At 37.5% G+C, this 14357-nt stretch overlaps 1 protein-coding gene across 4 annotated transcripts in view; it reads right to left on the bottom strand.

Annotated features, from left to right (window-relative positions):
* Positions 1-586: 586 nt before the first annotated feature.
* The window catches only part of map9 (microtubule-associated protein 9), a 29996-nt gene continuing 16225 nt past the window's right edge, over positions 587-14357 (bottom strand). For all 4 annotated transcript variants that reach the window (XM_026204452.1, XM_026204456.1, XM_026204455.1 and 1 more), the window contains exons 10-14: positions 8348-8437; positions 8103-8264; positions 4165-4310; positions 3809-3944; positions 587-1873 (exon numbers count right to left, since the gene is read on the bottom strand). In XM_026204452.1, coding sequence (XP_026060237.1) covers positions 1754-1873; positions 3809-3944; positions 4165-4310; positions 8103-8264; positions 8348-8437 — 654 coding nt within the window. In that variant the 3' untranslated portion in view covers positions 587-1753. The remainder of the gene's footprint in view (positions 1874-3808; positions 3945-4164; positions 4311-8102; positions 8265-8347; positions 8438-14357) is intronic.

The following is a 14357-nucleotide window of genomic DNA, read 5'->3' as shown; positions in this document are numbered from 1 at the left end:
TACCCATCACAATAATCCACAAGTAATCCATGCAACTGACTTGTATTTTGGCCAGATGCAACAATTTAAAGTTAAAATTCCCTAAAGATGGATTTGTTTCTTACAAACATCTACATTTTCTACAATCTAAAGACATTACTTGATGGACTGGAGTGGTTTACGGTGTAAATTTTTATCAGCTTTTTTTGATGGCACCCATTCACTGCAGAGAATCCATTGGTAAGTAATGCTATTTATCCAAGTCTGTTCTGATGAAGAAACAAAGTCATCTTGGATGACCTGTGACTGAGCAAATTTTCCTTTAAGGTCCTTGCTGCTGCTGCAAAATTGCAATTTTCCCTTCTACATTGATAAATAAAGGTTATTATACTATACTATCTATAGCTGGATATTGATTGGTAGGGTGAATGTGCTAGTTTGTTCCTAGATTTACCCATGAGTGGTTTAAACATTATAGCCCCTTTTGTGAAGGTGATTACTTTTGGTGACTACCTTTAAAGAACTCACTTAAGCAAAGTATAAGGACCCTGCTTGACTCAGAAGGCAGAAAAACTGGAGCTGGAGAAGTAATACAAGACACTGATGATTAACAAGATATGTTTTATAGGAAAAAAGAACCCAAGTTTATCATCAGAACAAACAATAAAAGGTCCAAACTTGTGAATATAAGTTAATAAAAAGCAATTGAGCACATTATTACAAAAACAATTACACACATTTATTTTAAACAAAAGGTTTGTCTAACATATAATGCAATGCTATAGACAGCACTGATTTAACTTTAGTTGCTATGTTTATGACCAGCTTTGTGATATTTATACAAATATCTTAAAATTGCTTTTATAATTTAAAGACATCTTAATGAAAATTTAATGTAGTGTCACAGTACTCCTGTGAAGCCTGTGATATATGAAAACACATTCAGAAAAGTCTTACACAAATTACTTTATGGAATCTCAAAATTTTCCATATTTTGTGGCATTTCATGGCTCACATTGTATGATATAGGAGAGTATGGAACAAATAGTTGAGGAGAAAAACACCTCAATTTTATTAAAATGCCCAAACTGAGGAAAATATGCAATTTTGTGCAGTTGCTGATACTATATTTATATATGGCCAAAGAGTATAACAACAGATATTTGCTTATATAAAATGCACATTAATATCACTTACCAATCTATATCTCCCAATAAAAAAGTCTTAGTAAGAGGGTATTTGAATGTTTTGTAGGTTTTATCATTAAAGCTCTGTCAATTTTATTGTGGGGGCAAAACATATAATGCAATGCAATACAATGATTGACAGCTTTACAAGCCTTTTCTATCATATTTGATCAATTTAAAAGAATTATTAAAAAAAAATAAAAAAATAAAATGATTTATGGACAAACAAATAAACCCAAGTTACTTCAGTCCAGTAAGTGTTCATACTGAAAAATTATGTAATTCTTATGTTTACCTTATGAACACTGATAAAGGGGGACATTATTAGAATTATAGTAAAAAGCCTTAAACTTGCTTTAAAAATAACAATGAAGGCACACAGAATATTGTGTACAACATGCTTTTTTTCAGTAAAGGTTTTTATCATGTTGATAATTTAAAAGGCCTTAGAAATTTGCATATCAAATATGATACAATATAGGCTTTATAGGGTTAAAGGTATTTTGATTTATTTATGTTTGAGTCTTTCTGAAATGTAGTGATATCAAATGTCAAAGAACAGGTTAAAAATAAAAATTAAATAACGCTCATTTACCAAATGGAATAGTTTTATTAGGTGGGCTCCAGGGTGGAGAGGGCTCATCCTGAAGAATAGCCTGTATCCTCTTTTCTTTTCTCTCTCTTTTTTGTTGAAACTCTTTCCTTTTCTGTAATAAAAAGAGCAGGACAATATAAAGTCAACATAAATCTAACAAAGGAAAACAAGCAAAAGATTGTGTTCACATTATGTTCATTGACAACTAATGTATTTTTTTTTAAAAGCACATGTTATAATAATAATAATAATAATAATAATAATCTGTATAATGAAAACAATTAATTGGCAAATGATGTTTGACAGGTGATTTAGTTAGTTTGATCTTTCAGCTTAAAGGGTTAGTTCGCCCAAAAATGAAAATTATGTCATTAATAACTCACCCTTATGCTGTTCCAAACATGTAAGACCTCCTTTTATCTTCGGAACACAGTTTAAGATATTTTAGATTTAGTCCGAGAGCTCTCAGTCCCTCCATTGGAGCTGTGTGTACGGTATACTGTCCATGTCCAGAAAGGTAAGAAAAACACCATCAAAGTAGTCCATGAGACATCAGAGGGTCAGTTAGAATTTTTTGAAGCATCGAAAATACATTTTGGTCCACAAATAGCAAAAAAACGACGACTTTATTCAGCATTGTCTTCTCTTCCGTGTCTGTTGTGAGAGAGAGTTCAAATCAAAGCAGTCTAGATATCCGGTTCGGGAACGAATCATTCAGTTCACCAAATCGAACTGAATCGTTTTAAACGATTCTCATCTCTAATACGCATTAATCCACAAATGACTTAAGATGTTAACTTTTTTTTAATGTGGCTGACACTCCCTCTGAGTTCAAACAAACCAATATCCCGGAGTAATGCATGCACTCAAACAGTACACTGACTGATCTGCTGTGAAGATGAACCCTGAGCCGAGCCAGATAACGAACAATAGACTGACTCGTTCACGAGTGAAGAACCGGTTGCATCAGTGTTCGGATCACCAGTAGTTCTTTCGGACAGTTCGATTCAATAAACCGGTTGAAGAAAACGGTTCACCAGTTCTTTTGCGCTCGACGTAATGGCATCATTTGCGATGATTGCCCTTGATTCAAGCCTTCGGTTTACCCGCGCTCATAACACTAGCACAGAATCAGTTCAGAATCTATCACCACAAAGAATCAGTTCAGTTCAAACGCTCTGGGTGTTGGTCTGCTTCACGCTGCATCACACATGCGCAGTATCATCAGCTTCTCGGTTCACGAATCAGACGCATCTGACAGAAACGGTCCTTGACTCGTGAACGAGTCAATGTTTTGTTTGTTAACTGGCTCGGCTCGGTGTTCATCTTCAGTTCTCTTCTCCAATGTACTGTTTGAGTACATGAATTACTCCGGGATATTGGTTTGTTTGAACTTAGAGGGAGTGTCAGTCACATAAAAAAGTTAACAGCTCAAGTCATTTGTGGATTAATGCGTATTAGAGATGCGAATCGTTTAAAACAATTCAGTTCGATTTGGTGTACTGAATGATTTGTTCGTAAACCGGATATCCAGACTGCTTTGATTTGAACTCTCTCTCACACAGACACGGAGGAGAAGACAATGCTGAATAAAGTCATTGTTTTTGCTATTTTTGGACCAAAATGTATTTTCGATGCTTCAAAAAATTCTAACTGACCCTCTGATGTCACATGGACTACTTTGATGATGTTTTTCTTACCTTTCTGGACATGGACAGTATACCGTACACACAGCTTCAATGGAGGGACTGAGAGCTCTCGGACTAAATCTAAAATATCTTAAACTGTGTCCCTAAGATAAAAGGAGGTCTTACATGCTTGGAACAGCATAAAGGTGAGTTATTAATGACATAATTTTCATTTTTGGGTGAAATAACCCTTTAAGAAGAACAACTTTTTAAGCATAAACAGCAATTTCATGGATATGTATTATTTTCTAAATCTTTTTTTACAGAGCATATTGATACTTTTTAATGGAAAAATAGCATGTACATTTTAAGGCAGGTTGTCTATTCATTAACTTGTGCAGAAATTTGCTGTAACATACCAGCCATTTCTCATACATCTCCAAGGCCATTTTTTCTTTTTCCTCCTTTTCATAGTTCTCTTCCACTTCCTTTATCTTCTCCTTCCTGCGTTCTGCCCTTATCTTCTTTTCAATAACTTCCTTCTTTTGGTCACTCCTGTAATATGTAAAGCAATTAACGAAAGTCAAGTTCTGCACAACAGCACAGTTATTAATGTCAGTCTGTAACCTGAGGCTTTAGAAAGAGAGCACATTTACATTTTAATCAATACAATACAATACATAATAGCTTGAGTGACTTGAGCATGACTAAATGTGCTAATTATAAAAATAAAATAGTGTCATGTATGTAATAAAACGTACTGTATCTTTCTTACCATTCAGCGAATGCAGAGATGGAGTCCATCTTCTTCTCTTCTTTCTCTTTGACCTGCTGTAGTTTCTGTCTTCTCTCAGTCTGTATCTTTTGCCTTACTCTGTCTTTAAGGATACTGTCATGCTCCTCTTTCCACTTCTCAAAAACCTGATTTTCATAATGTTCAGAGTGTGATATATTTATGCGCAAGATGGCACCAATATTGCATTTAGCAGTACAGTATATATTATATCCACCCTAGTTAAAAATATATATACAAAAATGTATTTGAAATACATTTATTTTATTCTAAGTATACTAAAAATACATTTACATATATATGCACTTAATAAATATACTCTGCAATTGTACTTTAGGTATATACTAACTGGTATACTTAAAGTCTGCTAAACTGGAACAAGTAATTTTGTACTTTGAAATTGAATTGTGTGGAAGTAGTGCTGAGGTCCAACTAAATAGATACTGAATTATATTTGATTGTGCTAAAGTGTAGATATCGCAAGTATACATACACTTCAAATATCTTGCATTAAAGGATTAATTCACACAAACATAAAAATTAGGCTGTGTTTTATGAACCCCCGAGGCATCCTAGGTTTATATGACTTTCTTCTTTCAGACGAATCCAGTCGGAGTTATATCAAATATTGTCCTTAATCTTTCAAGCTCTATCATTGCACTCAGTGGGTGTTGCATTCCTTCAGTCCAAAGGAAGTTTTCAAAATGTAATAATCACTTTAATCTAGCTTGCACCAACAGTTGTACACATAAAACAGTTCCGGGAGGATGACGTATGGGGTCAATGTTGCACATGCGCCCGTGAGTCTTGTGAAAACCAATGTTTGTTTACAGGATCAAAAGAAGCAAAAGAAGTTTCCTTACTTTAGCAAAGTAAAACCAGTTTCCTCTTGGCTTATATCAAAATCCTCCAAAATTCTTCTTTACAAATCCTCGTTTTGTACTAATTAGTGACTAATTAGTGACTGTTGTTTTGTTTTGATCTCTCCACTGCGTTTCCGTGTGCAGTGGAGAGCGGTTCTGAGCGGCGCATGCGCAAAGCTGACCTCCCCGGAACTGCTTCCCATTTACAACAGTGAGCACAAACTAGATTCAAGTGATTATTATGTTATCTGGCTATCTGGCCCTTCCCCTTACCCCTACCCCTCCAACCAAAACAGAATCAAGACACCCTTACCCCTTTTTACACAGCAGCTTTTATGGTTAGAGAACCATAGGTAAAAAAAATAAAAAAAATACACCTTAAACTTAAATGCTTGTTTAATGATGCTACATGGCTTACGTAAAAATGTATATAAGCCAATGACTTATCCACAAATGCCACCTCAGCGTACTTAATGCCCAGACACGTGAGGCAGTGATCATGACCATCACCCATAATGACCGCACCCAGAAATGCACCGGTGAAACTGCATCTTTAAAAAGTCGATCCATTATCTTTACAAAGACACACCCGTGGAGCTCTTTTAGAGAACATTGCTCTTTAGCAAATGCTCTTTTACAACTGAGGTGCATAGGGGAGATGGCTGCTTGCAACACAACAGGGGGTAGTGCAGCCTAAAATGCACAACCCACTCGACTCTGGAACAACCACCACACAAAGCTTCCAAGAGCATACTGAAATCCTAGTACTCAAAGAAACAGTAGAGCAGAATGATATTGCTGCTCAGCTCCGAAGCGAAAAGCTGGTATGCATTGCACCTACTGCCTTATTATAACTTATGCTGTGATCAGCAGCACCTGGATTCAATAATTGCATGCCAATGTGCATTGGCTTGTTGAGTTCACACTCAAAGTAGATTGGTCTATCGAAGCAATATCCCAATATGTTGGGAGAGTGACTGACTCAATGGGAACTCCAAATACGCCTCACAGAAGAAACGCAGGAAATGCCTAATAGCGGTAGCTGATAAACAGATGATTTAACTGCTTTCATTGATTCAACCTGACTAATAAACACAGAACTTCAACAATATATGGTCTATATTCTTATTATTATAATTTTCATTAAAATAAAGTATATTTATAAAGCAATGCCTTTAACACTGCTTAGAATACTATGAAATATGTGGTGTGTCTTATTCTGTGTAAGAAGCCATATCATCTCACAGAAGGATTTATTTCAAACACTCGACTGACATTATGGAGTGAATTTGGAGTAAAAATTGTATTAAATGTGGTATTTTCACATGCTTTCAGAGATGAAGGAGGGACGGACTGGGAATAAAAAATGGCCCTGGACTTTGACTAAACCCGGCCCAAAGCAATCGGCGTGTGGAAACTCGACAACAGTCTGTCTGCGCCATCTTTGTGTATTGTTGATTTAAACACTCAGTTTAAACACTCTCTGTACTGTCAGGTATTTTGTCTTCTTCTGAGGGTGGTTTGACAAAAAAAAAAAAAAAACTCTAGGATGTGACTACCTGACTTGGGGTGCTAATTTAAAGTTGAGCTGGAGTCTTTCTCTGCTCTTGGTCTAAGCTCAACCTGAATAAACAAATGATGAAATGGATAAAAATAAAAAAAGATAGCATGGAATAGATTATATAATTAATCTTACTGCACAAATAATAATATCACATCTAAATGAAAATACACCATTACAAATGTAACTTCTGTATTAGAAATCTTCAAAGTTTGTAAGCATTAACTGTAACGTTACCAACATTTTTTTAAAGTAAAAGCACAAAATATTTCTTAATATTAGCTACTGCATGTGGCATTTTACAGCTAAAATGTTGAAGTTTAGCTGTTTTAACTACTGTAATCATTAGAAATGTAGCAACCTGAATATCACTTCCTAACATCATCCCTAGCAAGTAACTCTTTCTCCTCTCATGTTCCATACTAACTGTATTTTCTGGACTATAAGTCACACTTTTTTTTTCATAGTTTGGCTGGTCCTGCAACTTATAGTCAGGTGCGACTTATTTATCAAAATTAATTTGACATGAACCGAGAGAAATGAACCAAGAGAAAACATTACCGTCTACAGCTGCGAAAGGGCGCACTATGCTGCTCAGTGCTCCTGTAGCCTACCACTGAAAAAAATAGAGCGCCCCTTCTCGCCGCTGTAGATGGTTATGTTTTCTATTGGTTCTTGCTTCTAAAGAAATGCGACTTACAATCCAGTGCGATTTATGTTTTTTTCCTCATCATGACGTATTTCTGGATTGATGCGACTTATACTAAGTTGCGACTTATAGTCTGAATGAGGTGATGACTGCGTGCGTGGTGGGTGGCCCGCCAGCCGTCCTGGAGTACTGGCCGTTCTGTGATTCTCCAGATCACACAGATGGCCAGTCTGCCCCTGCCAGAGCCATATTCATTGAGAAGCGTTGCAAACAGCTGTCATCATTGTGAACGATTTCTTTGATTTTATAATCATGCAATAAAATCGTTTTTCAATAATCGCGTTCAATTAATCATACAGCCCTAGTAAGACGCAATATGAAGCAAAAATGTATGGCTTGCACCTGCTGCCTAGTTATACTTGCGCTAAAATTGCTAAAATGCTGAATCTAAAATGTTTTGAAACAAAATATCCAGTTTAGTAATGGTGTGATTTAAGCAGAGATGCTAGTTCAAATAGAAGTGAGTGAACTGAATATCTCCACAAGTGTCTGTTTCATAAGACTTTTAGTAAAGGTTTCACAAGGATGGAGTGCAGTTTACTATCCAGTACAATAAACCACATTTGCAAACATAAAATAATCTGTTCTAAATTTGTGGACCTTGTGCAGTTGATAAATGGAAAAAAAATTCTTAATGATATTATCAAATCCCTAATATTTTTTATATATTAAAATATTGACTGTAATTCTAAAATGAAAAAAAAAATTCTTAAACAACAAAACATGCTGCATCCTATTTTCTTGCTAATAAACCAAATTTGAATTACTATCAATGAAAAATACTGACCTGTTTAGCTGTTTCCTTTTTTTCTTGCTTTTTATCCATTTCCTTTTGTTGTTGCCTGATTGCCTCCTGGTTTTCTTTTACTTTCTTTTTGATGACTTCAATTTTTTTCTCTTTCCAGGCATCATAAGAGGCCTTAGCATCTGCAATTTTAGCAAGCTTTTCCTAGAAGAGAAATTATAAATATAGAATAAATAATTCCAGGATTGTTTACTAAAGAATTCAATTAAGCATTTGATTTATCTTACCTCCTGCATCTTCTCCTCTTTTAATTTATCTTCCTGCTTTTTTGCCTTCATTTTTGTTTTTAAAGTTTCTTCTTTCTTTTTTAGCCATTCCTTTTTAGATACATCAAGATTTTCTTAATAAATCACAGGTCAGTCTCGATATAACTCAATTCTTAAAGGGATACTCCACCCCAAAATAAATTGTTTGTCATTAATCACTTACCCCCATGTCGTTCCAAACCTGTAAAAGCTTCATTCTTCGGAACACAATTTAAGATATTTTGAATGAAAACTGGGAGGCTTGGGACTGTCTCATTGACTGCCAAGTAAATTATTCTGTCAAGGGTCCAGAAAAATATGAAAGACATCGTCAGAATGTAATATCTGCTGGACACAAGCAGCGTACGCTCTACTGTGTCAGCAATGCTGTACGGATGTGCATTCGTGATTCGTTCAAATCAAAGCGTAAATTAGCACGATATGCATGATATATCAAAATTATCGAAATATCACAAATATAAATATTAGAAATATATGCATATTGCAATGGCGTGCAAAATCAAGATCATTTTAAAGAGCAGGTCATATGGTATTTTAAAATGTCCTAATATTGTGTAAGCTAATATTGAGTCCCCAACCAGAGGTTTAAATGCATCTAACATTGTAATTTTCTCAGAATATACATTAAATATTAGAGTAATTTGATTTTAGAGCCAATGATTTTGAAACGATTTGTTCCAAGCAAGTTCAGAGCAAACCCCTCCCTTCCATAAGGCTACTCTGCTCTGACTGGTCAGCTGGCCAGGCCTGTTGTGATTGGCACAGAGAGAGGTCCTTGAGCCAGTTAGCGATTGCTACCATTGGCAAAGCACCTTTGCATAAAACAATACTATAGTGCTCCAATCTGTTCTATAACAATGACATAAAATACAGAAACACTTATGCAAGCTAATTGTGCCCACAGCTAAAGTTTAGCTGGTAAACTTTGAACACTTAAAACAATAATGGTGGATATGTTGGCTGAGTGCTAACGTAACTGTGATGAAACAATACAGCTTGAAAACCAAAAAATGTCAACTGTGCCTAATGTTTAAAGAAACGACAGGCAAAAGATGTTGTCTTAACTTTTAATCAGAACGCAGAACAGCTGTATCACAGGAGCACCAGCCTGATAACTTGTTCGTCTCTCCTGCATTAACCTTATAACTGTCACAGTCAGAATAACGACAGTCTACATTAATCAACACATTTTTTAGGAAATAGTGGGTTCACAGCTAATAATCAGAACTACTTCAGTAAGAAATATTGTGCTTTAATTGGAAACCTAAAGCTGCACTAGGTATATATTAGCACAAAAACTTGATATTTTGAGCACTTACTTGAAAATGTACACAATAACATATCAATCATACTTACAGCTTGTGGTTAGGATCGCTTGTTAGTCCAAATAAATAAGATTAGAAGCCAACAAAGATAAAAGCCAAGATTAGAGAAGCAGTCCTTGGTAAAATTATATGCACACAACAAAAGGTCTGAATTGTATTTCTGCGGTATCCTTGAACACAGCGCCTTTCCAACATGGTTCCTGTTCTTCGTACATCACTAAATCAGATAGCTGGATTTGATTGTTGATGATCTGGTATTATCTTGGATTGGTTGGTTCTTCGAAGCTCATCCTGGTGTTGCTGTCATAGCAACAGCTCACTAAACTCAAACCTACTCGGGTTTATTTCATGTAAACAGGATTAGATTGCATCTTTTAAAATAGAACTGATACTTCTACCACCGCTACTTTATTAGTAGAGTATCCTACTGATACAGGGATAATCATTTAAAATAATAATCATTTAAAAATTCATTTAAAGATAATATAATAATGTTAAGTAGTCTGTAATAGGCTACTAAAGACACAGCCAGTTTTACTCACTGAAAGATTTATTCATCATAAAATAATTACTTCATAATTGTATTACCATAATTAGAGTCTTACACACAGGTAATGTAGAGTTGTGCATTAATCTGAGTGATGACGGCTATTATGAGAATGGCTTGATGGAGCACAGGAGATGCAGAGAACATGATCTTGACCCTTAAGAAACTTTAATTAATGCTGTCACATTACAAATATAAAATTTTATTTGAAATATGACTTGCTAATTATTACATTGAAAAAAAAAATTAAAGTCTGTACAAATATTAGAAGTCGTGAATTTAAATAATTGAGAATCAAAAAAACAAAAAAACTCAAAAAAAACAGTCAATTTCATTTATCTATTATAACATTTATGTAGTTTTGTTCTCTTGGCTGTTTCCTTAAAAAAGTCCAGAAATTTGTCAAGCTTTTCGTCAGGTGTCTTTTTTAATTATATTATGTCATTACGTTGTTGTCTTGCCACCAGCCAATCACTGCACTGCTGATCATGGTTTCGAGTATCGATACATAGACCTTTTTAAACCAAATTATAAATGCGCAATTATCTCAGATAACTCAATCCAGCCATGCTAATCATCAACAACAGGTGTGTTTGAAGAACCGAATTAGCCAGATCCCAATTATCGCAATTATATAATCTTGGATGTGACATTTCATCTCGGATGTAATAAGCGAAGTATAAAGAACGGACCCATGATGTAAACAAGCTAACATGCAGAATTGTTTGTGGGCAGGTCAGACTGGCCCCCTGACTGAGGCTGGTTTCTCCCAAGGTTTTTCTCCATTATGTCAGCGATGGACTTTTGGTTCCTTGCCGCTGTCGCCTCTGGCTTGCTTATTTGGGTACACTTCATTTACTTTGATATCGTTGACTTGATTGCAAATGATTGCACAGATACTATTTAAACTGAACCAAGATGATGACATCACTGAATTCAATAATGAACTGCCTTATTGACACACTGTTCTCCTAATTAATGTTGTTCAGCTGCTTTGACACAATCTTTTTTGTTTAAGTGCTTTATAAATAACGGTGACTCGACCACGTAAAATTTTAGGATGAAATTTTCTTTCAAACATACATTCGGTATCTCACTATGGGAATCGCCTCGGGCGGGACCAATCCTGGAAGCACCAATTACACCACGTCTGTCGGATGACAGACCAATCATGACATTGATGAGGGAGTCCCGCCTCCACAATATATACCACTGCATAATGGTCCCCACCTCATTCTTGTTCTCTTCCCCGTGAAGATCTTTTGGAAGCTATCCTCAGCAGATCCTCGATAGTGGCTGCTAAACTGTTCACAGACATTTTATTCAGCTTTGGGGACCAGCACGTTAAGGCGGGTTCTCATTTTCTTATCGAGCGGTTAAAGCTTTTTCTCTAAATATTCCCTCACGTTAAGTGGTGTACGGATCATTACGATCCCGGAGCATTCACGGGAATAATTTGTGGTAAGACCGGTTATCGAGAGGCACGTTGTGGTGATCTCATTAATCTCTTGGTGTTCACATCTCTGTTATGTCGATTGCGAGTCTATCCAGCAGCACAGCAAAAAGGAAAGATCCCTCTCGTCCGTGCACATGCAGGTCGATGATCTCGTCTAAAGACTATCCCCCACTGTGCATAGCGTGTTTGGGAGTTAGACATACACAGGCTGTGCTCACTAATCCCGAGTGCTGCCTGCACTGCTCTCAGTTCCCGTTAAGGGTTTTGGAGCGCAGAGTGAGAGTTGCGGCCACATATAAAGGGGAACCAAGTTTTTCCGCGCCTCCCACGGAAATGAATGAGGTTGATCCAGGGGCTCAGTACAGCTGGGGAGAATTAATAGACGAGATATCTCTGGAAGTTCATCAAGGAGAGCGGTCCAGAGCTACGGCCGCAGCATGGGCCTGGCCATGGTGGGTGAAAGAGCTCTATGGTTGGGCCTGACGGGCTTATCAGAAAGGGAGAACACAGATTTCCTTGATGCCCCAGTGGAGCCGAAAGGCCTTTTTGGGACTGCAGTGACAAATATGTGTCAGCAGTGCGACTTGTGCAAGAAGTCTTCTCTTGTTGGATAGTTGGCACCAGTTCACCCAGTGCCCTGTGGTTTCTCCCCTCTCCACCCACAGGGTTATGCAAGAGAGAGGACGAAAGTTTACACTTGAAAGAAATAAAAATGTTTCCTGTGCATCCAGGCAGTAGGCCAAGGGCACAGACTTGAGTGAAAATAAAAACAAAAATATCTGTCTGTCATCCCGTTGGGACTGTTACGGATGAGAGAGTTTCAGTGCTGCACAGCGCTTATGTCCGAAGCGTATATAAACTTCTTGGAACTGTTAACAGTGTTTCTAGCATTGAAACATTTCGTGCAGTCCCTACGGAATGTCCACGTTTTGGTCAGATCGGACAACACAACGGCGGTGACATATATAAATCGCCAAGGGGGAACACGTTCTACCCAGCTTCACAGTCTAGCACGATGACTCATTGTGTGGGGCTTGAAGCATTTTAATTTATTACGAGTGACTCATGTATCGGGAATAATGAATGTGGGGGCAGATCTCCTGTCCAGGGGGAATCCTCGGTACGGAGAATGGACTCTCCACCCTAAGGTAGTGAACCAGTTGTGGGAGAGGTTTTGCCGAGCTGCCATAGATCTATTCGCCTGGCACGAAAATAACCATTGCCTCCTATACTTTTCTCTGGCGAGAGAAGGTGCACCGATGGGTGTGGATGCTTTGGCTCACCCGTGGCCAAACGTACTGCTTTACGCGTTTCCTCCTCTAAGTCTGATCGTACCAACTCTAAAAGGAGTAAGAGAGTGCGGTCACTCATTAATTCTGATCGCGCCAAACTGGTCAAGGAAGTTGTGGCTGACGGAGATAATCCAGCTCCTGAGCGATCAGCCATGGCCTCTCCCCTTGCGCTGAGACCTCCTCTCAAAAACTCGCGGAGAGAGCTTTCATCCGGCACCGGACAAAGTGTCTCTTTGGGCCTGGCCCGTGAGAGGTTGAATTTGAGTGTTACGGGTTTGCCTCCGAGGGTGAAAACAATTCAAAATGCGAGAGCGGCTTCGACGCGCTCTGCATATGATAGGAAATGGAATGTATTTGAATTGTGGTGCGTGCAAAGGCAAACTGTATCTTTTCAATGTTCAGTGGCAGAGGTGTTGAGTTTTCGTCACAGAATTTTTAGATAAGGGGAGAGCCTTCTCTACTGTTAAGGTTTACTTGGTTGCAATTTCTGATTGGCATGTGGGGATTGACAGGAATACTATAGGTCAACATCCGCTTGTGTGCAAGTTTATGAGGGGTGTGCGGCATCTGAACACAACTTCAAAGCCACTGATTCCACCGTAGGATCTGTCCATGGTCCTTAACACACTCTCTCAGTCACCTTTTGAGCCGATAGATTATATCAATTTGAAGCTCCTTTTGCTAAAGTTTGCTTTGATATTGGCTCTGATGACCACGAAACGAGATAGCGAACTTAGTGAACTTAGTTAGTGAACTCATGTCGGTTCATAACTCTTGTATGGTATTTGCTGCGGATTTCTCGCAAATATCTCTCAAGACTAACCCAGCGTTTGTGCCTAAAGTGAGCCAGTCAACTTTCGGCTGTAGACAGGTGGATTTGTTGACTTTTCATCGCCCCCCTTTTTCCTCGACGGAAGTCGAGCGGCTTCATCATTTGTGCCCTGTCCATGCGTTGTGTCACTATGTGGACAGGACGAAGGGATTAAGAAAGAGTAATCAGTTATTTGTTTCATGGGCTGATTTTCATAAGTGTAAACCTATTTCTCATCAGCGCCTGTCCCACTGGCTGGTGAAAGCTATTATATGTTGTTATAATAGCATAGGTCTAAGTAATGTTGTCACGGTACCAAAATTTCAGTATTCGGTACCGATACCAGTGAAAATCCATGGTTCTTGGTACCAATTTCGGTACCAAAGCAAAACACAAAAATATTCTAATTAAAAAAACAAATTACTTTTTAGCAAAAAAAAATAAAAGCAATGCCATTCTTTATATTTATTTAGAATTGTGTTTAAAGTTTTTCTACAAGTTATATAATTATGAAAAACAGTAAACAAGTTTCACCCAAAT

This window comes from Carassius auratus, chromosome 26 (assembly GCF_003368295.1).
Source record: "Carassius auratus strain Wakin chromosome 26, ASM336829v1, whole genome shotgun sequence".
Classification (NCBI taxonomy): Eukaryota; Metazoa; Chordata; class Actinopteri; order Cypriniformes; family Cyprinidae; genus Carassius; species Carassius auratus.
Note: the sequence above shows the minus strand (reverse complement) of the source record. Positions and strands in the feature narration are given on the sequence as shown.